The following is a 27,918-nucleotide window of genomic DNA, read 5'->3' as shown; positions in this document are numbered from 1 at the left end:
GGAGAGGAAGAGGAGGTTTTTTTCTTGTTTACCTGCTTCAGCTCCCTCTCTTTGGCCTGGCTGCCACTTCCTCCTTTCTCTCTTTCAGCTGTACTGTTCCCTGGTCCTCCAGAGGAGAGCACAGTGCTGTCCTGCCTGTCCACAGAAAGCTCCAGTTCCAGCAGGTTCAGAGGCGAGCTGCAGCGGGACTGGAACATTGGAGGGGACGCGTGGCCATCGCCTCCTCCAGACTGTGGTGTAGAGGAACGAGACTGGCCTTCCATGGGGGCCTTTGGGGTTTCCGAGGATGGAGGGATGTAGAGTGACTGGGTCAGGTAACCTGCTTGGGGAGCGAAGGGGTTCTGGGAGTTAAATGGGTTCTGTACACTGAAAGCAGGAGATGTGAAGGCACCCTGGCCTGGAAAGGCAGCCTGACAAAAAGGCTGCATTTGGGTGGGGAAGCCACCAGTCTCTGCTTGGTACACCGGCTGTGGTTGTGGAGGGCCGGGGGCCATTGGAGGGAACACGTAGTTGGGCAGCACTAGAGCCACAATGGGGTTGACCATGGGGGTGACCATGGGGGCGGTGTAGGGAGCAGGATGGATGGGTGGTGGGCAGGGAGGGGCCTGGGTGCCCTGGTTGTTCACAAAGCCTTGTAGAGTCATGTCTGTGAGGGGATCTATTGAATTGGTTCTGGGGTAAACCTGGAGGGGGTAGCCTGGCATCATGGCAGGGTAAGCCATGGGAAAAGTGGACTGTGAGGTGTCAGAGGCAGACCAAGAGGTCGGGTTAAGGCCATGGTTTCTAAGAGGAGGCCGCAGCTGCTGTTGTCTGTGATGTGACGCTGCGCTGTCTGAAGACTCGATCTGCTTTGCTCGCTTTGACTTGGTCTTCTTATTCCGTACACTCTGGCGTGTGGTGGGCCCTGCACTCGGCCCTCTTGGCTTGCAGGACTGAGCAGCGGGTACAGCTATGGGGCCAAGAATATAAAACAGAATTAGTTTAGCGGTTTGTGAATTTGATAAAAGCAATTATTGTTAGAAACATTTTAGTTTGTCAGTCAAAGTTGAGTATGAGTTATACGTATGAAGATAATTTTAGTTTATTTAAACTTTTGTCTTATTTCTGGGCATCTTTTCTATTGGTCATGATAACACAGTCCAACAAAGATCAGAGAAGTGACATCACTACAATACAGTCCAATGAGGCCAAAACATGGGCAGTCAGACTGTGTTTACAACTGACATATAATTAGACTTGTGTTTTCTCTTTCAAATAAGTTTGGCTGACAATGATTTCCTGCCCCATGAGACTTAGTGAATACAATGTTACAGTTACCCGTAGAAATGATGGCCGAACTATGAAAACAAGACCAAAACTGTAATAAACCGGACTTATCCTTTAAAAGGATTCTGATATCATGTGTGTCAGTGTGGTGTGCAGTGGTACCATCGCTGACGATCTGTTCTCTCTGGCGCTCCAGGTACTGAGAGCAGTTTGCTTTGAGGGCTGTGAGTCCACGAAGCTCCTTGAAGCGGTACAGAAAAGCCTGCTCCTCCTTCTGGGTATGGGCTGCCAAAACCTGCTTGGTCAACCCCAGTTTCTTGTAGGACTCCCTCTCCTGACTGGGAGGTGAAACAGCAGAAGGAACGCCAGAGTTCTTGCTGGATTCTGCTGTACGGAGACAGTGTGGAAACTGGTTTAACATACCACAAAGAAATAAGAGTTAATGTATAACTGTTAGGCATTTGCAGTGACGACGACAAAAGTAGTGTTAATCAAACATTGCACTGGCTTGCGTTGGCACATACAGAATAATTGACTTTAAAAAAACGATAAAAGTAGAAGAAACCTTTGACCATTTGGCCCTCTTTCAGAGCTGATGGCCAAATGACAGGACTGTGAAACAACTGCAGAGTTAAACATTGTAGTATAACATTACTTACTGTAAACTTAATATGTCCCAAACACAAATCACTCCATTTCCGGGTTTTTTTTTTGTGCTGGAGTTGTGCTGACTCACTGGCTACAATGAGTACTATAGCACCTATGGGAAGTATTTATGTTGGGCCTGTTTGTGTGACATGTTTGACAATGCCAATTTATTAATTATAACTGCAATTCATATTGTATTTTTGCATTGATGTTAAACTGATCAGTTGGTAACACTGGCTTCTTTTTAACAAGATCATCACTGTTTGAACAGGCCGAATGCTGCAGATTACAACTCTAACAAATAATTGTTGCAATGGAGAAACTCTACAAACTCGAGCTGCCGCTAATGTATTGCAATGTATTGGACGTTTAGAATATATAGAAAAAAAACTCTTATTACCACCACTGCAGTTATTTTACATAATAGGAAGAGTTAATTATTTCTGTTTTTGAGCTAGAGGTTGCCAAGCATCCACTGATAAACAGCACACATGCAAACGCACGAACACAAAAAGACACCGAGAGCGAAGCTTACACACATAAAAGTTTCATTTACAATGCTGTGAAAAAACATTTTCCACTTCCCTGATATCCTCTGTTACTGCATATTTCTCACAGAGTAGTTTCAGATCATCAAAATGCAACATTGGATTATTGTTCTTCATTGCATATAAGAACAAATGTCATAAAGTAGTCCATAAGTTAGTGAAAAAATAACCCCAAACAATATGTTACTCAGGTTCCTCTTGTCTAATACTACACTTTGTCTTAGGACCTGAAACCTTTGTGTGACAAATATGCAACAATAGAGAAAATCAGGTGGGAGGGCAATACTTTTTCACGGCACTGTACCTGAGTCTGGTTGAGGTTTCTTGTCCCCAACATGCACTATGGTGCTACTGTAGCTACACTGGCTGGTTATGGACACCACACTTTCTGGTTTGTTAGGAACAGGTAGGGGCAGTGAATTGCCCACTACTGCTGTGGCCGCGTCACTGGACTTTTTGTCTTGTGCATCCAAAGCGGAGAGAGCAGACTGATCCTTCAACAAAGCTGGTTCTGCCAAAGAGATCAGAGAACAAGAGATACTGACTGGAACCAGTACTTTTGAGTCTGAGAGAGAAGTTTAAATGGACTTTGAAGCCCTTAATGGGCCATAGCTTTGTATGATGAGATGATATTAAGTTATCCTTTCCTGAGGAAATGAAGCAATGAAACATACCTCCAGGCACCTGCATGCTGTCAGATACATTCTCATCCGAGTTGGAGGATGTAGTGTTACAGGAAGATTGGCACTTCCTCTTCATGGTGATGGGAACGTTACAGTTCTCCAAGTACCTACAAGGATCATAACATCAATTATAGTCATTCAGTTATCTGCAGGGATACCAAGGAAAACACTAACTCCACCATGCCAATGCTGATACCACAGTATGGCATGTGGCTATCAGTCATCATGTGAATCCTTATGTTCGTACCTGATAACACTGTCCAGACAACTGATCTGCTGGTAGGAGCACACAGTTTGATCATTTAATGTCATCTCCTCCTGAAAAGAAGCCCTATTCTCCTCTGTGGTCTCCTTCAGGTTGAGATGAGTGGCCGAGTCTTTGGGTCGCACCACCGCTGTGCTCTTCTGTAGAGACTCTACTGAAGAGAGGCCAGGAGTTAGGGGATGAGTGCAAGATCGGGTCAGTGTAACAACAAATATGACATCTTCCCAACAACAGATCAAGTCTCAGACAGACACATTTCCTTCCTCACTACCTCTATCACACATAAACACAATCTCAACTACACACACACAAACACACAGACGTGCAGGTAGTTATCAGACTTACTTCCACTGCCTTTCTTGTCTGGTTTGCTTGTTTGCTGCTCCTGGCTCTTCTGAAGTTGTATTCCCTTGCAGATTTCCTGAAAAGTTCGCTGTGAAACAGAGACAAGACTTTAAGAGTCAGAACACAAGCACTTCTGCTAAACACACTCATTCTCTGATTCCAAATATGTTGGTAGCACATTATATGGAGATTTATTCTAATAAATTCAGTACTATGCAACACTAAATTTAGCATGGCTCAATCAATTAAAACACTGGGAATCAAGCCAAACCTCCCAATATTCCCTGTTGTCACAAGCCGGACCACCTGAGCTGGAACACGCTTGACCAACTAAGTTTTTGGGTTTACTCACCGGTCTAGCTATTCTGCTCACTTCCTCCTCCTTCTCTCGTTGCACCTTGCTCCCGCTGCTATTGTTTAGGCTCTCACTAGAAGATGTCAAGGCCAGAAGGTGGTCATTGCTGTTCAGACTACCATGGCCACTGGACCCTCTGTTATGAACCGGCTGGTCAAAGAAAGGGAAGAAATGAGGAACTGCCTAAAATAATCCAAGTGATGCTCTTATTTTTCTTGTTAAATATTTATTTAGTTTATTCTTCCAATTTCCATCATGTAGTGTTTCTGCATCTGTTGTGCTTGTTAATTTCTCCAAAAGTGAAACATTTATCAAAGTTCTCACCTATAAATACTGGCATTTGCATCTATTCTTTCATAAATGTCATCACACAAAAACTTCTTCTGTAATCCATTCCTTTAATTCCTTATACCCTCTCACCTGCAGCAGGAGCCGATGGATCTGCTCAGTTATCTCCTGGATACCAGAGTCCATGGTCTTCGTCTCGGCCACAGCAGAAGTCGGGGCCACGAAAACGTCTTCATTCACAGGTCCCCTGGAGAACAAGAAAAAACACTTCAGCAGGTCAAAAACTATAACTAGATAAACTTTCTATAACATACACAATAAACATCATTACTGTGTATTCAAGTACTGGAATATATTAGATCTATGACAAACTGTGAATCAACAAACATATTACAAGTTAGTAAATACTCACATTCGCACTTTGTGTCTCCCGATAATGAAGGACACCTTGCGGCTCCAGGGATTGACGAAACTGGACCAGCTGGTGTCGAGAATGATGTATTCTCCGTTTCGTGCACAGAACCGGATGGATGAGTGGTCAAACGGTTGCCCTGCGTATTGGAGAACTGCAGGGAAAGCCCAACAAAAACAGTCAGATCACGGTGAGGACAGATTTTCTGTGCAGACACAGGAAATTCTTTCTTTATCTGTTTGAATCCATAAACTCACTCTTACTGTGGATGGCCAGCATGATCGGTCGATCATTTGGATGCATGTGAAGGAGGATCGGGGTGCCAATCAGGTCCTGGGGGAGGTACCCAAGGAGAGGGACCGCCCTAATACACATAAAACATATTTTGTTGCAAAATGTTCAATTCTCCTTTGTTAGCTAGTAAGCTGTAGCACCAATAATCTCACAGTTTAATGATGTTTTGCACAGTAATAAAATAACTATGGCCTACCGCTCATCTACGTCCTGAAACACACAACTTGGAGTGTGTGTGGTGGTGAAGACGCGTTTGTCTGTTGGAATTCTGGGTGCTTTAAGGAAAAGAAAACAAATAAATGGAATTATTGAAGTCCATGTCATCTCAAACAGAACTGGGACTAGTTTAAAATGCTATCTTTCTGAAGCAGGACTCAAAAACTGGAAAAAGATGTTAGTGCTAATTTCTCTACATAATTTGTACTTTAAAATCTCAATATATTACTTGCACTTTAATTACTCAGCTGACTATTTCGATTTACAGGCTGTGACAGTGGCTGGGAACTTACATTAAACATTAAACATACAGCTACAGTATAAGGAATAATATTATTATTATATATATGGAATAATATTTTTCCTGAAAGCTTTTCAGTACTTTTAGTCTTTTAGTCTATCAAAACTGGCTTCCCAAACCTGTATGTGGAGCCTCACCTTCATAACCAGAGTGAACCTTCTCAGCCAGGAGGAGGCAGCAGAACTGGTCCTCAGCATGCACTGTGTCTTGGACCTTCATCCGGTAGGGTGTCATGCGGAAAGGATAGTACTGCAGGTCGCCCTCACACTCCTTTCCACCACTGGAAATGAGTTAAAAGAAGAGTCAAATAAAGCCAAATCAAGACAAGAGCCAAAGGGTTGATTATATTCAAATACCCATAAATATTATCACCTATTCACACTTCCATTCATGAATTTAGGATTTCAAGATGCTGAACACAAGGGGGCAGTGTTTAGCTATTTTCCTGACTACATGTAAATGTTCCTGTGCATTATTTTTTGGTTTTTGCTCTTGTGAGTTTGAGACTTCAATTATCCTGATTTTTTTTGCAAAGCAAATTTATTTCTACAAAAGGTGACAACTAAAATCAAAACGAGAACTAAGTTTAAATAAAGTCTTAAACTGTTGTTCAAGGTCCGACATTTGTCAGGACTTGTGAAAAAAGAAATCAATGGAAAGTTCCAACAAGTACAGTAAGGTCTTTGTGTGTTGTATATGTGTATGTGTCTTCCTGCTCATATGTATGACTTACCTTGGAAAAAGCATCTGATTACAGTTTACATGCATGTGATGTCACAAACTAATTGAAAAGCATGTAGTGTGGAATGAATGCATGAATAAAAACTACAAACAGGTACGAGCAGCAGATGGCCCGACACTGTGGCTCAACCAACACCCACCCACCTGATACGACAGAAGAAGGACTTCTCCTGCATGCAGTCAGGCGGGGATGACTCTGAAACAGGAAGAAAAAAGATGTGTTTCAATTCAAAAGCAACACGATCCCACCAAATGCTAGACTTGGTTCCTTCAAGTGCTCTAGCTTTGATTAATTTCCATCAAAAAAACATAATTTGCAATGCATTTAAACAGAGAGTTCTTTATTTAGTGGGCTGGTGTAGAGAAGCTTTAAGGTAACGGAATAAAATTAATAAGGTGGACTGCTGACCTAAAGGGCAACCTGGTCATTATCAGTTAATATGGAAAGGATATAATGAGTTACACACAGAAAATATGAAAATGTCAATATTCTTGACTAACTGTCTCTGTGTGCATAATGTTTTTAATCTATTCTTCTAATCTATTCTAATCTATTCATCTAGTAGCTTCTGTGAGCTACTAGGTGGACTGAAAGGTATTCCTATTCAATGGCCCACTTTTCCTCACTTTCTCCAACTTTTGCTTTTGCATCAGAGGCAGCAAAGTCTCTCCAGCTAAAAGTGGCAAACATGAACAGTTTTATGTTTACCTAAGATCAGGTCAACGTCATCTTAATGCACTATGTTCATGGCAGCCTGTGCTGACATTTGTCAAAGGATCTCATTCACAGTCATTTTTCTTTTTTTCTTTACATTTTCTTATGTACGACACTTAAAAGACAATCTGAATTATGTAACTAGACTTCTTTATCCTCATCTACACCTCCTCATCTCTCGATATCGCCGTCATCTTTCCTAACCACAATCATGATGAAGGGTCTCCTCTCAGTTATTACAATTAAAAGTGACTAAAAAGAGCCATGTAGTAAATATGTACCTGCTCCTGTGCACATGCTCCAGGAGGGCAGGCGATAGGGCGTTGTGAAACTGTAGAACACGCTAACATCCTGCGGCGTCAGGAACTCCACAAACTTGCTGTTCTTGAACACCTCCCTTTTGCAGTTGAGGATGGAGGCAGCCTGATCAGAAATGTAGACTATCCTCCCCGTGATGAGAGACACTGCGACTGCGAAAATGTCCTGTTGAAGAGGCAAGCGGAAGGTTAAAATGACAAATTCGTTGTTGAAGTATTATAGTTTAGTTTAGACATAATTCAATGACTTACATTGTTTTTGAGAGTGTATTCAGAAGTAATGCTGTCTATCTCCTCTATGGTGTAAGATGACACATCCAGGCCCGAAGGTTGACTGTCATTGATCATCAGCAGCTGGTAATACTCCTCATTGGCTGCGAGAAAAGAGAAGTGTGATTCTGTCAATCACTGGTCAAAACATAACGCATGAATAACAACACTAAATAGACAAAAGGTGGAAAATGACAATTTCTCACAATTATTAGTAATATTCTCTACATGACTACTAGTTTGAATTAATCCAATTACAGGGTGATCTCATCAGACTGAAGGCATTGTTTAATAATGAGTAATGTCTTTGTGCTGCACTCAATTGCGTCATTTAGAACAAATATGTGTACTTTAATTTCTGAATCCCTGCCCCCCGCCCATTTCCATCTGTAAATGCTTAGGCAGAGTAGACTTTACAAACCATTACGCCCACAAAAATGTTCCCTTCTGCACACAAGTTGTGTCGTCATTTCATTTTTTATTTTATTTTTTAAAATCTTAGCTGCTACTCTTCCTGAGAGCCAAAGAAAAGACAGAGGAACAGACCCCAAAACACAGGAGAGACAGAAGCATAGAAAAGGTTGATGTGAATGCACTTTACCTGCCACCTGTTTGACACAGCGCAGGGCATACTTGAGGGTGTTCAATGTAGAGGATTTGTTATTGTGTTTCTTCTCGGGAGGTAGATGGAGTTTCAGCTCTTTCAGGGTTTTAATCACCTCCTTCTGGGTTTTGGCTTTGGCGGATTCTTGACTACTGCAATTTGCACACAATCACACAAACACGTGCACAGTGGCAAGTCAGATATGGAAAAGTCTCTCAAAGCCATAATAAATAAAATGAAGTCATTTAAAATTCTTTCCATATTCTAGGATATCATTGTGACACTGTGATACCGTGGTGGTAAGTGCACTAACCTGCAGCCACTGGTTGAAGGATTGTCCTGCTCCGAGCTCAGAAGACTGAAGGCGTTTGAGCTGCTGGGAGGAGATGGACTGTGGGAGTTGGAGCTGCGAGGGAGAGGGAGAAGAATTGAACATTTTGCAACAAAGTAGAATAAACTGTAACTTAAACTACTTTGAAGAGAGAGACAAGGAGAGAGGAGTGATTGTCATTTAGAAACACAGTTTTTAACATTGCCTTTCATAATGTCAGCCATTGGCAAAGTGTTCCCTAACCTAATCTAAGAGTGGCTGAGTACTAATGGCACAGAAAGGTGGTCGTAATATTCTGATATTTCAAAAGTACAAATTTCACACCTTTCATACAAACTTGTCCTTCTCACCCAGCCTTTGGTGCTCAAATTACCTTATAAAATTACCTAATACTCGGTCTCACAATGTAGAGTGTGGTTAAGAGGAGCCTAAAAAAGGATCAGCTATTTTTTGCCTTTGTGGAACACAATAGGAAACAGTGTGCATGCAGCTTCACCTATCATTTGGGGGTAAAGCTACAAAAGAAACCTCACTCCAAGTCTGAGGTTAGTCTCATCTTCTGGAGGACTTTCAGCGCTTCTGTAGCTCAAAGGGTGCACAGCAGGATGGCACCAATACAGCAAGATTAAAGGGCTTAAATACAGCTGGCAGCAGGAGCACTGCTAGAAATACAAGGCCTGAAACTGTAAATTTCAACATAATGACTGCTATAAAAACTTTAAGTGAATATTTTACATGTGGACAGCAAATGTTCATTGTACACCTCGAAAACAGTAGACACGGTCCACATAATAGCCTTTTCCAAGGCTTTTAACAGCATCTCATGGCCTTCGTCATTGGATGGATTTTCATCAGTAGTCATTATAACTACGTGTTGTCACAGAACTGAAGTGCTGTACTTAGTCTACTAAAACTGAGCAAATTCTAATTTCCTGAGAAACACGAGGAAATGCATTTGAAAGTTTGTGAAAAAGCTGGAAAGCGGATTTGAATTAAGACTTTTTTTAACATGTATGGTTTTAACATGTCCTATCTTTTCCATGCCTGTTTATATCTACAGGTCTGTAACAATTACTTCTTGTATTTAAAGAAGGAATTTTGTGTATTTCTTGGAAACACAACAAAGTTCCTGCAGAGGGCAGGCAGTCTGCTCAAGTGTGTATGTGTGTGATCCACTGTATTAACCTACGAGCTCAACATGAACTAATACACAAAATCGACAGCTCTCAGAGACTCTGACTCATCACAACATAGGTTACTGTGTATAATAGGCTTACCTGACTAAGAATGGAAGACACCTTTACAAATAGCCTCTCCAAGCCCAAGAAAGAGTTTTAATTCTACCAAATATAGCCCTAAGTAAGACTTAGAAAGAGTTTATCACAGTAGGCTAATTGAGTGTGTTAGTAAGTCTGTGTGCCGATCTCTGTGGACATGTGTTGCCAAAACAAAGGCAGACCCAACTCTACTGTAATTCTAAGTATGTATGAGAAAAACAAGTATACTCAGTGTGCACTACCGTATATAGCACTACTACTATAGTATATTATAAATATAAAAAAGTTTTAAATATTTACTTTGGAAAAAAAGTTTAATTATCACTGACGTCCCAAAATTGCAGTTTGATTGTCAGTTCACATATTTCTCATTTCTTGTTAGTGTAACAATAAGCTACATTGATTTCTTGTACGCTAACTGAAAGAACGGACATGTTTTAGTATAAATTATTGTCATGTTTTGGGCACAACATAGTAGTCATACTACATAGGCACTCCACTGCACTGTGTGTATTTAGTCTGCTGTATTAGGCTACAGGTTTAAAGACTATTAACAGCTATCTGAGATACTGACTCACCTGAGCTTCAACTCAGGACTCTATGAATAACCTGCTTATCTGGCTAAGAATAGAAAACACCTTTACAAATAGCCTCTCCAAGCCCAAGAAAGAGTTTTAATTCTACCAAATATAGCCCTCAGTACTCAGGAATGCAACAGCTGGTTTTAGATTAGACAGATTGAACATGTATTAGTGTCTTGGACACTAGGCTAATTGGCAAGCTGGTAGTAAGTCTGTGTGTCGTGGAAAGATGTTACCAAAAGAGAGAGTGGTCTTTTTCTGTCCAGGGTGAAGATCAGGGCAAGGTGGCTTTGTTTAATGATCAGAAACTTTCAACTGACAGGCTGTGTGAATATATGACCTCATCAGGTGTGTGTGTGTGTGTGTGTGTGTGTGTGTGTGTGTGTGTGTGTGTGTGTGTGTGTGTGTGTGTGTGTGTGTGTGTGTGTGTGTGTGTGTGTGTGTGTGTGTGTGTGTGTGTGTGTGTGTGGACACTCTATCAGATACACTGAGGTATCAGGTCTTTTTTTACAACAGTATTCCTCCCAGTTATGCTGCATTCGTGTTCACTGCCCTCACAAGCTGTTCAGGACCTGTAGAAGTTTCCCCATTAAAAGCATTAAAGTGCCACAGCCAAGGTTCAAGATGCTGTTTCTGTTTACTGATGCCACATATAACATTTAGTATATTGACTGAAAAGCTCTTATCAGAGCACAAAACCCTCTCTTCCACACACTAGCCAAGGTTTTACCACTTTATCACTCAACGGTTGCCATGAAGCAGTTGTTGGTGAAGCACCCAAGCAGCAGTTTTACGGACGGCATCTGATCCTTGCCATCATTTTTATTTGGAATGTTCCTTTATATCTTCTTAATGTACTTTTTGCTAGAAAATGCAGGTATATTTTGTGATCTCCACTCAACTTACAGCATGTGCCCTGAAAAACACACTTTTTAATGGCAGGCATTTTAACAAGTCAGAGTAGGAAAAGCACAGGTTAAATCTGACTGCATTTTAAATGTGTGCTAAATTTAGAAAGGCTATTTGTAGAGATTTTCATTTTGACCCTACTGTCTCACTTCTTTGTCACAAAAGCCTTTATTACAAGCACTCAGTACAACTCAACGTTGAAAAAGAATAAAACATTAAGCAGTTTTTAACTTATCTCTCTTCTTGTGAGATAATCTAATGTAAACATGTCACAAGGACTGTAATCACATCTTTTCATGTGAGTGTGGATATAATGGCAATCAACTGCATTGTCCACAATGTGTGACAGTTTCTGTTATGTCAGCTTTTAATGTTGTAACACTGCTATGACCACGTTCTCTGTCCCGCTTATACAAATGCACAGCTGAGGATCACAGACATGTGAAGCAGGATTGTTGTGACAGGAGGAAATAACGTTTGTGGAGTATGCTATGTGTTTATTTTCACATGGTCCATCAAAAATCTTAAAGTCAACATGTTTGTATGGAAATGGCTTGGCTGTCAGGTATCATGTTTCTCATTTAGTTATCATTGTCATTTGCCTTTTAAACAAACAGCTGCTACAATCTCAGGTAAAGAAATGGAGGAAGAGAAGAGGAGGAAAAAGTTAAGATGGAAATGGAAATTGGACAAGTAGTATTAGGGAGATAATGAGTCTATTTAGAGTTAAAGGAGCAGTTGAAAAAAAATGGGTACAAAAGGTTACAAGTTTAACTGGGAGTGGAAAGGGAGGAGAAAGAAAGAGAGAGAGAGAGAGAGAGAGAGAGAGAGAGAGAGAGAGAGAGAGAGAGAGAGAGAGAGAGAGAGAGAGAGAGAGAGAGAGAGAGAGAGAGAGAGAGAGAGAGAGAGAGAGAGAGAAAGAGAAATAGGGAAATAGAGAAAAAAAGTGAGCGAGGGAGTAGCCTCCTGTGACAGGAAGAGGGTGTGTTTAAAAAAAAAAGGAAAAGATCTGGATTCAATAGGTCAAGTGAGGTAAGAGAGGCATGGCTAAAAGTGACAGAGTACGAACGTAAGAGCACGCAACACTGGTTGCTCCACCCAATGATAAACAGGGACAAACACTGCGTTACCATAGCATTAGCAAGGAGTTGGAGAGAATGAGCCAACCCATCTGGCATTAGGAGCGGGCCAGTCTTTAACCTACAGCTTTCAGCCCTTAGGATGACATCAATCCAGTCTTCCTACTGAGGGAGCCATTGACTTGAATTTTTCCACAACTCTAGATTGGCTCTGATTGTTTCGTGCGTCAGACTACATTGTGTCTGAAGCTATTTTGGGGCAAACTGTGGTCACATCTGGGCAGTTTTCAGGACTTGTGGAAATGTAGTATTCTGATGATTCAACAAAAAAACATCATCTGTTATAGCGACAGAGGTTTATTCCCAGCTCAGTAAAATAAAACATAGCTTTTAACATCTGGCAACAGTCTTCCTGGTTAACTCTAAATCCAAACAATAACTCAAGCGCACCTTATATCCTCACTCAACCATTACAGTCACAGAAACTCAAAGGAGAGGTGAGAAATTGAACACTATAATATGTCTCTGATCATTTTGCCAATGATAACAGACATGACATAACCTTTTTCTAGTGGTGATTCCAGGTGTGCTGTAGCACTATACTGGTGCCAGATTCAGTGATATCAGTAGTCAGTTATCTAAAAAAAAGTTGAACCTAAGGAATACTGGATTTTTGAAGCAGCTACCAATTTTGACTTTTCAGATTTTCTGTGTGAGACACAAACATTTGTATAGGAATCGTTTAATTTTGTCATTTAAAAAGTCAGGAGTCTCGCGTGGGCAAACAATGTAATGATGGCTCATTTTAATTTACCTCAAATATATCCTTCTTCTGTACTGTAATTTAGATCTTAACCAAAAAATCCCCAAACAAACAACTCTGTCACATTTATCTACTACTGGCCTGAAGGCTTTCCAATCACAGATATCAATATATGTGACTCCTGAATATTTCACCTGGACTTTCATGGGTGCTCTAAGATACATCTAAAATGTCACCAGATCTCTTACAGAAAATTGGTGATTTTTTATCTCAATTTTCTCTCGTTTCTATTTTCTGTTGTGAAATACTGTATATTATATGTATGTGTAAAAGCCTTCAATTAAGAGAAACCACTGTTTAGTTGACTTGCTAACAATTGATGTCTGTAATCTGTAATGAGGGGCCACGACTAGAAACAGAAATACTCTACTATATACTGTATATATAGATAGTAGATAGTGATACATTTTAAAGGGTCCCCAGTTGACAATGGTTGGGAAACACTGATGTAGATAGTCACACTGAGAATTAAAGTAAGAGTAGTTTAACAAAGTGATATCCAATATCTGTGCAATCAAAGAAAACAAAACATTATCTAAAGAGTAAAAACTTTTTGATAGATAAAAGTTCAAACTCTGCCCGGAAAACAAAATGTTCAGTTGTGAGGCTGACTGCAGGTTGAGGCTGCTTTAATCTCGACATCAAGTTATGGTGTGATGTGAATTTATATAGATAGATAATATGGGTCAGATCAATCTATGTTTTCTGTCATACAAACAAATCAGATTATGTGGTTTTCATGAAGACCAGAGCCACTTGTACGTAATGTGAGCTGTCATGCGTTCAGATTTAGGGAGTGATAACATAGTTGCGGTGAGATGGAACGATGTTGAATTCATGTTTGATCTACGTAAGTCCGAAACTAAATGTTTTGACAGATTGCATATCTGTATGTGGTTGTGCAAGTTTAGATCATTCTCACTGGTAAGGAGTTGTTCAGCTGGCAGGAACAGCATCAATAAGAGCAATATAATTTGAAAGCTATTATTCAAATCAAGATCCACTCTATTTGTGTATTGCAGGAAAGCTCTCATGGTCAGAGAAAAAACCAACAGAACGGGCTCAGTTTGGTCAAGAGCCAGATGGCCTTCACTGGAGCTTTGGTTGATTCATGACCAGTATAGACACAAGTCAGCGTTGACACACATATCTGATGCTGGTAGCTGCATTCATTATAACCAGACTGTGACGCCAGATGGCAAAGCGGACATGAATTTTCATCTTTTATGCCTAACCGATGTCGCTCCGCATGAATATAATAATAAGGTTGACTTCAGGGCCAAAGGAAATTCTGCATTATTTTTTCCAGTAAGACCTGGGGTCTATTCCTGAAAGCAGGTTCAACAAACCCTGAGCTCTGAGTTGATTAACCCTGACATGGAAAAGTAATTTTCCTCCAGAACTGCTGATCAGAGTTTGTTCAATCAACTCTGGGTATGTTCACTCTATATTAAGCGTGTGTGTGAATGAAAAAAGCTTTCATTAATGGAGCTCCGATACTACGATTCACCAGTAATCATTTACCAGACTTACGTTTCCTGCTATGTTGTGTGCACAGAGTCACTGTGTTTTAAAAGAAGGGCATGCAGAGGTTTTAGTCTGAGCTGAGGGTGAATTCATGTTGGTATATATGTGAATGTGAGGGCAAAAATCGCTGTTCAAAGACATGGCTGATGTCCAAAAAAGTGGCAACTTTATAAAGTCCTTGAATAACAAACTAATATCTGACCAGGATTTCAATTCTGACAGACAGTAAACCTCTGCTAATGAATGTGCTTCGATACAAGTTTTGAGACATACAGAAACTTGGGGTTTGTTACCACCCCTGGTGTTCCTGTAACAGTTTAGTTGTCTAGTTTTAGCACTGATATCATCAGTATTTTTTTGTACTGACATGTATCAGCACTTACCCTTTTTTGCTACAATTGAGATTTATTTGTTATTTCTAACTTTACTGCTGACCTGCTGGTCGATGTAAAATGTAAAAAATAAACTGATGTATGAACTGATTATTTAATGCTTTATACCACCAATGTTTAAACAGTGATTTATGATTGTGTGGCTAAATCAACAAACCTCATTTTACATGCAGCTGTTTGACCATAATGAGAACAGTACCCAGCTTATAACACAGTTGTACTGTCAGCCATATAAACTGTTTGAAAGAGTAACAGTTGGTCTTCACCCCATATCTCCTGCTGCTGACTCTTCAGGATTTTGGAATTGTTTCATCTTAAAAAAAAAAGGAATCAGGAACAGGAACAAGGGACAGTTTAATTTACTACCAGAACGGACCGAACATCAGTGGATACAGGAATGTTCCTGAACTGTATTGGTGCTGTTATGTAAACAAGGGAATGGTAATTATTCTAGTCTAGTCTCTCTCGTTCTCTCTCTCTCTTACACTAACAAATAAATATACTAAAAGACAACACCTAGCTCCTACCGCAACCACCACTGACCTCTTGTTGCTTTCAGAAGATTCAAGCAGTGCGGAGTCTTTGCTGTTGCCATTGGAGCTGCCAACTGACTCATGGCCGTTGCTCTCGTTGCCATGGCTCTCATTGCAGTGGCTTTCATTGCCGTTGGATTCACTCCCGCTCCCGCTGGACCCACTGCTCTTCATCTCCACGTCCTCCTCAGGGAGCGAGTGGGAGCGGGAGTTCTTGCGATGGATGTGCGGCGAAGTGGCAGGGTCCTGACTGCTGCTGTCGCTGCCCTCTGAGTGCAGGCCTAGGTCAGGCCTACCTTGGCTGTAGCCACTCATCCGGTGCAGCTGTGCCATGGAGCTGCATGAGGTGGACGGTCTGCATCCTGAGGCTCTATCCTGGTCCTCCAGCACTGGGTAGCAGTAGAACTTGAAGTCTGAATCTTCTGACATCAGGAGGAGTACTATCCTGGGCTTGTTCCAGGTTAGTTAACAGTAACAGAACACCATCATCCCATTTTCACAAAGGTGATGCCAGAAGGAATGGGAGAGGAATTGGTCTGATCTGTTGAGAGAGGGATATGCATGTCAGCAATGAAGTCTTGTGCTCTGAATGTTATGCATGTTTTAAATTATTATAAAATGTGGTTAGTTGCCATTCCTTAAACACTAAACCCTCTCGACCCCTTTGGAAGTCAATGAATCATACTGGTATTTTTTCATGTTGGAGCACATTAACTATAAAATGTGTATTAGCATGTGCCATTTACGAAGGCATACCATAGGTTTTTAGAAAGATTAATGTATTCTCTATGTCGAGTACATTTCAAATATTTTCAATGCCATACCAGTGGCAAACTAAAAGAGAGGAACCCAATCTTGACATTATATTATCCTTTTAAAAATAATCAGCAGTATATAAAAGTACAGATTAATTGTATTAAATGAGTCAAAACATGCAAAAAATATCATGATTCTTAACACAAGAATGTATTCGATCATTACCCTGCACATAAACATGTACTGCGCACGCACGCACACGCGCACACACTAGGCATTCAAGCACACAGTTAAAAATCATCAAGGCAATGCTTCACCAGTCCTCCTTCAAAAAGGTGTCCTTCTGTCTTTTATCTGGTGTGATATCAGAGCACATAGCAGGGTTTAACTCCTGACCTCTGAAAAGCCCTACAGGGGCTTCTCTGATGTATAATGAAAATGCTACCAAGTACAGACAGTGTGGCCTTTTAGAGCCGTGAGTCTGTCCCATCTGAGGCTTCCAACCCTTTCAAAGGATAATCCAACCTGGGACACATAAAACACTAGAAAGTGTTTATCTGAAGGCCACCATAGCAGCAGGCACGGTTTTAAAAACACTGCCCAGTATGGTACAAAACCCATTTCAACTCAGATAATGATGCTAAATGAATGCAAGAGTCCAGAATAATAAAACATAGGCATATGAAAACCACCACTCTAACCACCCAATGATACGCAGATGTTTCCAGGGATATTTCTTGTACAGGAATTTTGGGTGTCATATTTGGCATAAACACAAGAAAAAGTGGGTGGTTACCATGATCACAGAAAGAAAATCATCTTTGGAAAAGTATATTACAGCAGTAACAGCATCTGTTTGACAAGTGATCACAGGCAAATACCACACTGACTGCGGATTGCATGTTCAAGGACCTAAGAGGAAGACTGAAGACTTATACAAATGTTTTAAAAGTATTATCTTTGTAGCAATCATATCTGATTAGATGTTTCTAAAATGTGCAAGATGAAAAGGCTGATGAAAATGTAGTAGGCGCAGCTAAAGACCATAATAATATAGAATTATGCTAATTATACCGTGGTGATGAATGACTGAAATTATTGTCTCCATGTCGTACTTTGTTCTCCGGCCTACCCGTTTTTCCAAGTCACTAAGTTGTTTTCTTGTACGTTTACAATTTAACTTTGTGCACCATTACTTCTACCTGTTTATTATGGTCACATTTGAGATGTGGAGCATGGATTACTTGCATAATCCTGTTTCTGGGCAGCAGGTTAAAGTCACATGACAAACATGACAGTATCTGTGTCTAACCTCTAGTCTGGCTGACAAGGCATTGGCATACCTTCCTCTCTGCCCTGCAATGGAAAAATACTTCTTTTATACTCTTTTATACTCCACCTTGCTCTGCCCTCTTTAATTCACCTGAGCTCTTTGGGGATGAGCAAGCCCAAGCAAGCGCAGGCATTTTTCTTACGTAGGCTTTTAGAATTTGACACATGTTATTAGTTTGCCAATGACCCATAAAAGCTGTGAGTCAGACTGTTTAAGCATAACAGTAGAAAGGTAACTAAATGTTCACTGAGCCTTCGTGGTTATGCAAAAATCCTCAACAAAAATCACAAAAATTTCGTCAAATGTATTACCAAATTAGTCCAAATTCATGTGTTTGTACTTGCTCAGAAATAAAGTATTTGGTTTGTCAGGACTATTTTTTTTAAATCTTAGGAACATTTTTGTTAAACATTTTACAGTATAATAAAAAAAAGTACTCATCCAGTTAACCGTGCTTTTCCTATTACTGATATAAATAATCAAATACATCTACTTCCCCCTGTCTCTCTTATTTACATATAAGACAAATAAGAAAAAAAAGAACAGGTATCAAATTATGCAAGCAATGAACAAGCATAGACAGATTTGTTATTTCAAAATTTGTTTGAAAATGTGAAAAATTGAAGACTACAGAAGAAAAAAATTACTCAAATTGGCTATTCAAGAAATACTGAGTAAGTTATATGCAGGCATAATTGAAAGGTTTATGTCTCTTTGATATATAATGTATTTATCGGAAAGGAGGCTGAGGGGACAACGGCCTGCACAGCTGTATCTGAGACTGGTATTATCTTGAACTCAACAGTACGTGACATGACATAATAGGTATGATTTTGGCAAACTTTTACAGCCAAGTGAAAATGATTAAACATATTAATGATTGACCAGTCTGGCCCTGTGCCCCTTTCAAAGTAGTGAACTGACACTTAGTAGTCTGCTTATCATTGACCTTTCACAAAGTGGCGGTTTCCTCAAAGTCTTTGCCACAGTTTAAACTGGGTCAGCATACAGCAAAATGACGGAGACAATAAAGAAAAGACAAGTGAGCAACATGAGCAGGGTCCTACTGTATGGAGTAATGATTTTGACTTGTCTTCTGTGAAAATTGCAGCACCTGAGATCTGATTTGTGGTTAAGCTTTTTTCTGCACAATAACATAAAGCGGTGGTTATTGGATTATATGTTGTCCCATATGCGCCAATCTTTAGAGTTCCCAGTGAAGTTTACTCTTTCAGTGCACTGATGTCATTTTATACAGCAAGGTTTATTGTTAAACTGTAAAATATCATGTCTTTATTACTTAGCTATGTCACAAGTGTTTGCTAACCACATTTGAAGGATCATTGCAAAAAAATGTGTGATTATGTATATATAAGATTTTTTTTACTCCCTAACATCAGCATTGGCCCCAACAATCCTGTCGTGGTTGGACTCTCATTAAAAGGCTCCTTCATAGAAAGCTTTGTTACATATCGGAGCATCTTACTTAGCCAACATACTGTACATACTGAACATTCTGCACAGACCGCTGACGGGGATTTTTGTTGCACAGAGAAGGTCTTTGGCAGGCACTGCTGCAGAAGCAGCAACTGCTACTAAAACTGTGGTCCAAAGTTAAAAAAAGCTGACCGTCAACGTGCCAAATATTTATGAAATCCAAGAGTTCACACTAGTTACCACCTAACCTGCAGGGCATTCACCTTTATTAGCTCAAGCAACCATAATCTATTGGCTCGCTAACACCAGACAGTCAGACACAGGCTCAATTAACAACTTAGACAGGGTAGGTAGATAGAAATACACTTCCTCCTCTGCTCTGGGAAACACTTTTCACTTTGAAAATCTTCATCCTTCATCCAATACCTGTATTTCTGCACCTACATTAGTAAAATCCAAAATTGTCCTGGCTGAAAGAACAACATTTCCAACTGTTGCATGAAGTTTCTCTTACAACACCACTGTAGATGCTCTGCACAACTGACTCAAAGCTACTGTACACAGATTTTATATTCAAGTTTAGTCTGGTGAAATACTGTTTTTGAGATACTTTATTTTAGGAAACGTTCCTCTCAGTGAAAATGCATGGGATTGAACTTGAACTGAATTAAGAGAGAAAAAGTGAATCAGGATGTGAATATATTTACAATATAACAAAAGATATGATGGGACAAAATTTTGGCAGCTGCAGGGCAACAGGTGTTTACTGTTCCAGCACTCAAAATGGATTATCAAATATTTGCTCTGGCAACAATGGAAAAAGTATGAGATAGATTACTGTACAGACCCATTTAATTTTTATGTTTGCAGAAATAGAGAAAATAGAGAGCTTGTTGAAAAGAGTGCATTCATTAAAATGTGTACCTGCTTAAAATAATAATTTTAATTAAAAATGACAGTCAATAGAGAGCATACTGTAACATTCATGTATTACTGAGCAGCCCAATCCAAGGCAGTGGTGTTACCTGAGGCCAATTCAACATCTGTGATTACTCCCTAATTTCCAGTCATTAACTGAAGGACCGTGCTCCAGACCTATTCCATCCTGTTGAACTGCTGCAGGAAAGGAAACGACGAAAAGAGTATTGTGAATTTGATTTCCTCTGTCCCTACCAAAAAAGAAACTGTCCTTTGCGTGAGCTACGTCACGGGAAGCTAAATGCGTATTCTTCTCTAACATGTGACATTCATTAGTTTAACATGATCTATAAAGGTTAGTAACGATTTCCTGTCAGAGCGCATAACGGCTGGTCACAGGTTTGGGAACAGAGAGGAACAGATGGCTAATATGGCAAAATGAGAAACATAACAGAATTACATGTTACCTTTCTTGGTGCCTTTTAGTCATTTAAATGCAATCTAAAGGGTCGTTCTGGGCTAACAGGGGATGAAATGGCTTCTTGACCGCTTGGGAACATGTTGCTCACTTGGTCTTTCTGAAACAATCGAAAGAACTCCTTTTTTTTTTTTTTTTAAAAAGGGAACATTCTATTCAGACAGAGATTATACCCATTAAAGCTAAAGCCTGTAATCAGGTTGGGAAATTAAAGTTTCATTATGTTTTAATGCCCAGCCCCTGTCTGTATATGGGTACAACCCTTTTCTATCTTGTCCTTATTTTCCAAGTTGTTGCTTTTTCCCAATCAGTGCTACCAGCGATGACAAAAAAAACCCACCCGAATCTGTGTGGAAATGTCATGTCATGTAGGAAACAGGCATCAGAGCATAAACTGAAACCGACATTTTAACCTTTCAATGTTGCAAATTCAGTGTGTAAATAGCAGATTTCTGTTGGGATATGATGATATGGTGCCATTGTTCTGATAAATTATATATATTATGCATTGTGATATGAGATATGTAAAATGAAAATATTCTTATAAATACTGAAATGTTCATCACCCAGCCTTATCTCTAATCTAAAACAAGGAGGGATTCTGTTTTTATAATTTAATCATTTCAAAAATTGGCTTGTTAGAAAGTTTTTAAAAAACGTTCTTCTTTATAAAAATGTATAAAATCATGAAATGTTCCCTTTCTCTTTTGTCCTGTGTAAAAATATTCACGTCACAATCTTATGATCATGTTATCTAATGCGTCATCTCAAACATTATACAACCATGCAGGAGTAGCTGCAGTTTTGTAACCGCGTACCAATGTTCTTAATTACAGCGTGTAGTCAACATATTGTACAACAGACACAATTTACATGAGTGCTTATGGAAGTTACAGTAAGTGGGTTGAGATAGAAAAAAACAGCAGGAAAATGGACAAGTCTAAATATTTATAGTTTAGATAGCTGAATAACAGGGGTTTGTTACTCTAACACATGATGACATTCAAATCAGTTGAAAGCTGCAAGAAAAAACTTGAGAGTGAACCTTGAGTTGAGATCACCAAAACAGCAACAACGGCTGTAAAAAATCTGATGAGGGCTGGGTATAAAATTTAAATATTAAAAGTTAATATTCTGAGAGTATTACATGAATAATGTATTATCAGATTTTGCCTGATTCAACTCATAATAGCTTAATTTTGTGCTCAGTTTCTAACCAAGTTTACATTAGCAAAGGACAGTAAGGTACTGAATCACTGTGCTATTGATACAAAACTCTCATGTGATATATGAGAGTTTATAGAACTGATATATAACTTTTCCAACAATATCAAGCTCTAAGTCTGACACCTCACATGATAGCTTCATTATTACTTTTGATTGAAACAAAGTAAACGTAAATAACCTGTTGCTGACACAGCATTTTACTTTTCTGCAGCAATACAGGTAGACTTCTATCAGAGAAACTACTGATGACTAAACCCTTAATCAAATTTCTGAAAGGATCTTTAAGCATGGAAATGTGCACATCTATTTACTGACCATCTGCATGTAATCTGGTGTTTTAAAGTATCAGTTTGATGTGTCATTCTCTTTTCTACTTGTGTTTTCTCACAGTAATCTATTGCCTTGTGCGTATGCAAACATTACCTCGTTGCTAATATCTAAACCTTAAGACAACAAGTGCTGTGAAACTCTTCATGTGAAGACATGATAGAGGTTGTTCCACAAAGTTGTTTCTTACTTCACTGACCTACATCTATGTTCAGTTACATCTTAAATAGTTGTAATGGATCAGATGCACACTGCACTTCACACACTATACTGCACGTTCCTAGACCACCTAAGATTTTATCCATTTTCTGAGCAGTTAAATGCCTTAGTGTTAAGATCAAGAGGGAACTGTCCCATTACAGAGCAAAGATAAAGTTTGGCGATCTTATCTTTAATTCCAAGTTCAATTAGTTAACTCCTCACGGAGGAAAATATATATTCAGGACTACAGTGGATACACAAACTCCTGCACAGATACTGTGGCACTTGAATTAAACTGTTAAAAACGTTTGTTTTAGAGAAACCGGCCCTGAAACATGATCTGCTTCGGGAGCATCCATTCAGTCCTTTGCTTCACAATAAGTAGGCGAAAGAAGCTATTTGAATGCTGCTCCTCAAGTGCTACAATTGTGGGCGGGGAAATTTGTACCAGGCAAGATGCCAGAACTTCCCTCTGATTGCAACAGTTAGATAGACAAGCCTAAATGAAATCTCCCTTGATAGCTTAATGTGCGTCATCCATCCTTTCCCCGCCCTTTAGATTCTCAAGGAGAAAGCTGAATATGACTAACGACACATGAGACCAGCTATAGGCTAGCACCAGCTGGACCAGATTAAAATGGACCCACTGCCCTAGTGTTTGCACAAAAAAATAACATGAAACCATACTCCATTACAAGTCTTCCATTCAATCTTTGATTTTAAGTAAAGGCTTATAAAATAAATCTCTGCACACCTGAGTAGTGGCAGGTGTGTAGGAGGAAAGTGCAATCACAAAATGAAAAGGTCGGTCAGATTGACAGAAACATTGCGAAACATATGGCAGTGACTTAGACTGTGTGCAGGAGCTTTTCTAATTTTCTTCACTTTAAGTAAAAGCAAAATATAATAGAAGTAAAATTCAGTCATAGATATAAAGTAAAAATACTCCCTTAGAGAGCTAAATTATGATACATTGGCCAGTAAACAGCAGTTTAATGTTGTAAATTATGTTGGTTACTTTAAACTCCAGTTTATGTTCTATACAATCATGTAAAACCTTTGTAACTTCAGTTTTGATGGGATCTTCATGACTTCAGATTATGCTGCTGCACAGGTTGAGTATTTTCTTATAACCTACTGCCATTTTTAAAAATCCTTACATGATGTCAAAAGTTTTCAGCTGATAACAGCTTATTGAATGATGTCATATTGCTTTACATGAAGTTGCTTATCTTGCTGATTTGCCAGTAGGACTGTAACTATGACTGAATACCAGTGACAAATGGTATTTATTACAAGTACAAATTACACTTTCACTATGAGGACATTCTTAAAGGACCAGTGTGTAGGATTTGGTGGCATCTAGTGAAGAGGTTGTAGATTGCCTGAATACCCCTACACTCACCCTCCTGCTCAAAGCAAACAGGAGAACCTATGGTGGACACGAAACTCTGCGAAAATCACCCTCCATAGAAGAAGAACAGCTCCTATGTAGATAAAAGAGGATGGATAAAGAGAACCTGATACAGTGTTGGAGGCCGGGGTTCATTCATCCCAATGAAAGTTACTCAGTGGCACATGAAGACAAAAAAGGTCAACTTCTGGGTATAAAATTACTCGGATCTTCCAGGATAATTTGGGCCATAGAGCAGGAACACCAGTTACTTCTGCCTGCGAAGACGGCTAACTTCCAATTTAGCACTGTTTCTGGGGGCTTGATGTAGATGGGGTCATTGTAAGGTAATGAAAACACAACAATTTTATAGCATTAAATGATTATGAACTGATAAAAACATACACAGAAAACATGAATATTATATTCTATTTCTGCCAAGTCTGTTCTTCTAGATGCCACTAAATTCTACAGACTGCACCTTTAAGTTACAGTATCACTAAAATGTACTATAGTAATTGAGTAAAAATACTTAGTTATTTCCCAGCTCTGCCATAAACAAAGTTCACATCATTCTCAAAACACACTATGAGTGAATGAATGAATGAATGAATAAACGAATGCTTCTAAGATGCAACGTTTCCTTTATCAGGGCACAAAACTAGCACCAGCCACCAGACAAATGCAGGTAAAATATCGCTGGTAGATGTTATCTACTGAGTGGCTGGTAAGATTTAAACAATCAGTGGCCATTTGGCTGTTGGACAAAAAAGTTAATTTTGCACCCGCTTTATGTAACGATTATTTCCTCATAACCAGCTGCTCAATCCGCCTGACTCAAGCATCCCAGCATGATGACAGTCATCCGCAGTGGCGTGCACAGATAGACCCTAGGTGGTGCTATAGCACCTGCCCGTTGCCCTCTGGACCAAGCAAGTGCCCTTTTGAAAGTTTGTTGTTTTTTTGTTTTTTTAACAGTGTACTGTATGTGGCCCATGTTGACATGATAATCTATAAATGCTCGACGATTAAAAGCGTGTGATAATAATAATTTTCAGTCAGCATTGCGTATACCCACTTCTAAATCCCCCCTGATGCGCACCATTCAGTAGTATCCGCGAGCCAAATTGCCCATTTTTTTCCTAGGATGGCGAAGCCATGACCCACGCTACTCTGCCTCTAATTGGCTTGTACACGCTGTCAATCTAATCAGTAAACTGATGAGCCAATCGGAGTCAGGGAAGGGCGGGCCATGCCGAGGTAAATATTGCTAACCGACGAATTTACTTTTACAAGTTTACTTTAAATGATTTGCCTTTAGGATATGCAATGAACCGGTAAGTTTAGGTAGATTGCTAGTTTGGGTAACTTCTGAAACATTGGACACAGAGAACAGTGCAACACAAATAATACAACATGTTGCCAGTGAGATGCAGAGCAAAATCATCAGTAGCATTAGTGCATTATCCTTAAATTAGCTGTCCTAATTGACGAGGCATCTTCTTTAAGTCACAAAGCTGTCATGACAGTTTCTATTAAAGCATCAATTCAAGAAGAAAGCACTTTTGAGTTTATCTGATTGATTTTGATGTGTGGAAGAGAATGATATGTGTTTTTTTTTTTAATCTAAGGTGAAATATGAACAAGGATGCATTGTCAAATTCAGATCTGAAGTATTTTATTTAAATAAATATTCAAAAAATAACTGAAACACCATGTTTGCCTCATTTATATTTTACATTCATGCAGGCTGCCTGTGTGACCATTAATACCTACAAACTGCTCCTGATCAAGTCATGTTAGTTTTATAATAGTGGCACATCTGGCCCACACTATCTGTTGCTAATCAGCTGTTCAAAGAGACAGTTTACAAAAGAAACTACTGACTTGCCAAGTGAGAGAATAGGTGTCATTCCTTATTCCTTAGTCCATCCACAGTGTAGATGGACTAAAAGTTCACTCAAAATGCATAGTTGTCTCTCTAGTCTGTGGGCCAGTATTGGTTTAGTAATTTCATAATCCTTCCTCCCTGAGATCAAGCAGCAGAAATTATGTGACAATGAGCAAATACTACTGACAGATTTTTGGGTAAACTAAATAGAGTAGTCTTACATGTCACTGTTTCTAAAACAGGGCGTTTTTCTGGTCTGCGTTAAAAAAAGGGCAAAATTGAGAGTATACCCACTTCTCCGGGGACCACTACACCACTGATTGTAGCTGCCTTACTTGCTAAAAACCTCATGTGCGTATATTCTAGAGAAATAAGACAACAGTGATTGACTGATCAGTGCTATATTCCAATTGAAAGGTCAAGTAATTTTATTAACATATTGACATAAATAAATATGCAATTACATTCAACATGTAACTGTAATGTTTTTTTGTTTAAAAAAAAAAAAATCTCACACTGCTATAATAAGGCAGCCGACAGTTCCACCTGCCGCACAAAGTGCCCTTATTTTTCACTGAGCACCTGCCCCCCAGAATGTCTGTGCACGCCACTGGTCATCCGGGAGAACCGCAACTCGCATATCCAAATTCTAGGCTGCATGTGAAACTCTGCCATGTGCTGCTGCAGTAGACTCTTTACATAAGGCTTCATGACGGAGTTTTTCATGAGCCAGTGACTCCATAAAGCGCGTCTACCACGTAGCTACCATATGACATTTTTTCCAACAGAGTCATCTCCGTCAAATGCGCTGTAAAACCACTCTGCATCACTGCAAAACTGCAGGATCAAATACACTATGTCATGTAATCAGCCATCCTACCATCGTGTAAATGCAAGTTTCTTTAAACATAGATCCCGGTTATTTCAGTTTACAGCACGTCCCGCCCCCTCTCTCATGTGGGTAGGGCTGCTGTTACTTAATATGACCGTGTTAACTGGAGACTTTCAGCCCAATGCTGCCCCGGTTGTCCTGGTGATGATGACAGCTGTTGAAAAGCCTAAAATAAAATAATGTTCAATACAGTATGTATATATATATATTCGTCTGGTCCCTTTTGTCTTAATGCGGGATTAAAATATAGACTAGCAGAGTAGCTGGGGTCTAATGAGGAATTTAACGTTTGACAATGAGCCACTTTCCGACTATAAAATAGCTGTAGCCTACTACTGCCAATTTACAGACTACGTTCGCTTCCTGCGTTATAAGAAACGCTACGACAGGTGAATGAGTTGCTGAGCTCAATTTAAGTTACGTATATGGTTCGTGTAGATATTAAACACATGAGTATGAGTAATTTAAATATGATTTAAGTATAATTTAAGGTTTTAAGGAGGACACTTATATTCTCTGTTCGTGTTTTCAACAGCTGCCGTCACCGCGGGCAACCATCCTGCCCAAAGTCATGAGTTCACACAGTCACAGTTAAACCGAAACACTGTAGTCTACTGACCGTGACTGACCCTCACACTGACACAGTTATGCAACTTTCACGTTCCATGCTCATACCGTATTTTACATATTCACACAAAGCACATCGCTTTAACCTTAGTTACCTGGTTAGTAACCTTCTTCTATCTCCTTTTAAAACGTCTTCAAAACGCAGCAACACCTTTTTTGCATGTTACAGCTTGCACACAAACAGTAAAACTCCACTAACCTTTCAAAAGATAGATCCTTTGCTGATGACAACGTCTTAAAGCCTTGTTGTTTTTAAAAAGCTCTTTGTGGCTGAATCCCAGATTAAAACTTTTTTTTAAATAACGTGTGGTGAGGTACTGTTGGTCCTGTGTCTGACACACAGGTCTCTCTTGCGTTCAGATTTCCACACACAGAGACTCTGCCCTGAATATCCAGAGTAAAGTAAGCAGTGAGCTCATTTCGAGCTCCTCCCCAAGCTCCACCTCTAGCTCTACGCTCATTGGTCCAGAGGGCTGTCAGTCTCTACATCATGCAGCTCTGAACCAATAGGCGCTACTGTTACGGCCGCACCGCGCTGTGACTGGTCTGTAGAGCTGTCAGTTCCTTTACATAAGGACGGCGCCGCTTTCACGTGGAAACCCACGCCTGCAGCCGGCGTGATAAAGGCAAGAGCAAATCACTACGACGCAGCTGTTGGTGAATGAAGCGCTGCCGGTGGTTGGCTCACCGCGGCTCAGAACGGCTGTGCAGTGTTATC

General features: G+C 39.8%; 1 protein-coding gene across 1 annotated transcript in view; it reads right to left on the bottom strand.

The window, feature by feature from the left end:
* per2 (period circadian clock 2) overlaps positions 1–27,518 on the bottom strand; it is a 32,888-nt gene extending 5,370 nt beyond the window's left edge. Inside the window, exons 1-19 of the mRNA XM_062428447.1 lie at positions 27,400–27,518; positions 15,731–16,261; positions 8,582–8,674; positions 8,266–8,420; positions 7,647–7,768; positions 7,359–7,560; positions 6,507–6,558; positions 5,759–5,901; positions 5,301–5,379; positions 5,068–5,174; positions 4,811–4,964; positions 4,531–4,645; positions 4,108–4,260; positions 3,756–3,843; positions 3,393–3,564; positions 3,137–3,252; positions 2,767–2,973; positions 1,429–1,653; positions 33–949 (exon numbers count right to left, since the gene is read on the bottom strand). Of these exons, the coding sequence (XP_062284431.1) occupies positions 33–949; positions 1,429–1,653; positions 2,767–2,973; positions 3,137–3,252; positions 3,393–3,564; positions 3,756–3,843; positions 4,108–4,260; positions 4,531–4,645; positions 4,811–4,964; positions 5,068–5,174; positions 5,301–5,379; positions 5,759–5,901; positions 6,507–6,558; positions 7,359–7,560; positions 7,647–7,768; positions 8,266–8,420; positions 8,582–8,674; positions 15,731–16,149 (3,519 nt within the window). The 5' untranslated portion in view covers positions 16,150–16,261; positions 27,400–27,518. The remainder of the gene's footprint in view (positions 1–32; positions 950–1,428; positions 1,654–2,766; positions 2,974–3,136; positions 3,253–3,392; positions 3,565–3,755; positions 3,844–4,107; positions 4,261–4,530; positions 4,646–4,810; positions 4,965–5,067; positions 5,175–5,300; positions 5,380–5,758; positions 5,902–6,506; positions 6,559–7,358; positions 7,561–7,646; positions 7,769–8,265; positions 8,421–8,581; positions 8,675–15,730; positions 16,262–27,399) is intronic.
* Positions 27,519–27,918: the final 400 nt, after the last annotated feature.

This window comes from Scomber scombrus, chromosome 11 (genome assembly GCF_963691925.1).
Source record: "Scomber scombrus chromosome 11, fScoSco1.1, whole genome shotgun sequence".
Taxonomy (NCBI): domain Eukaryota; kingdom Metazoa; phylum Chordata; class Actinopteri; order Scombriformes; family Scombridae; genus Scomber; species Scomber scombrus.
The sequence above is the reverse complement of the archived record's forward strand: the minus strand, read 5'-3'. Positions and strand labels throughout refer to the sequence as shown.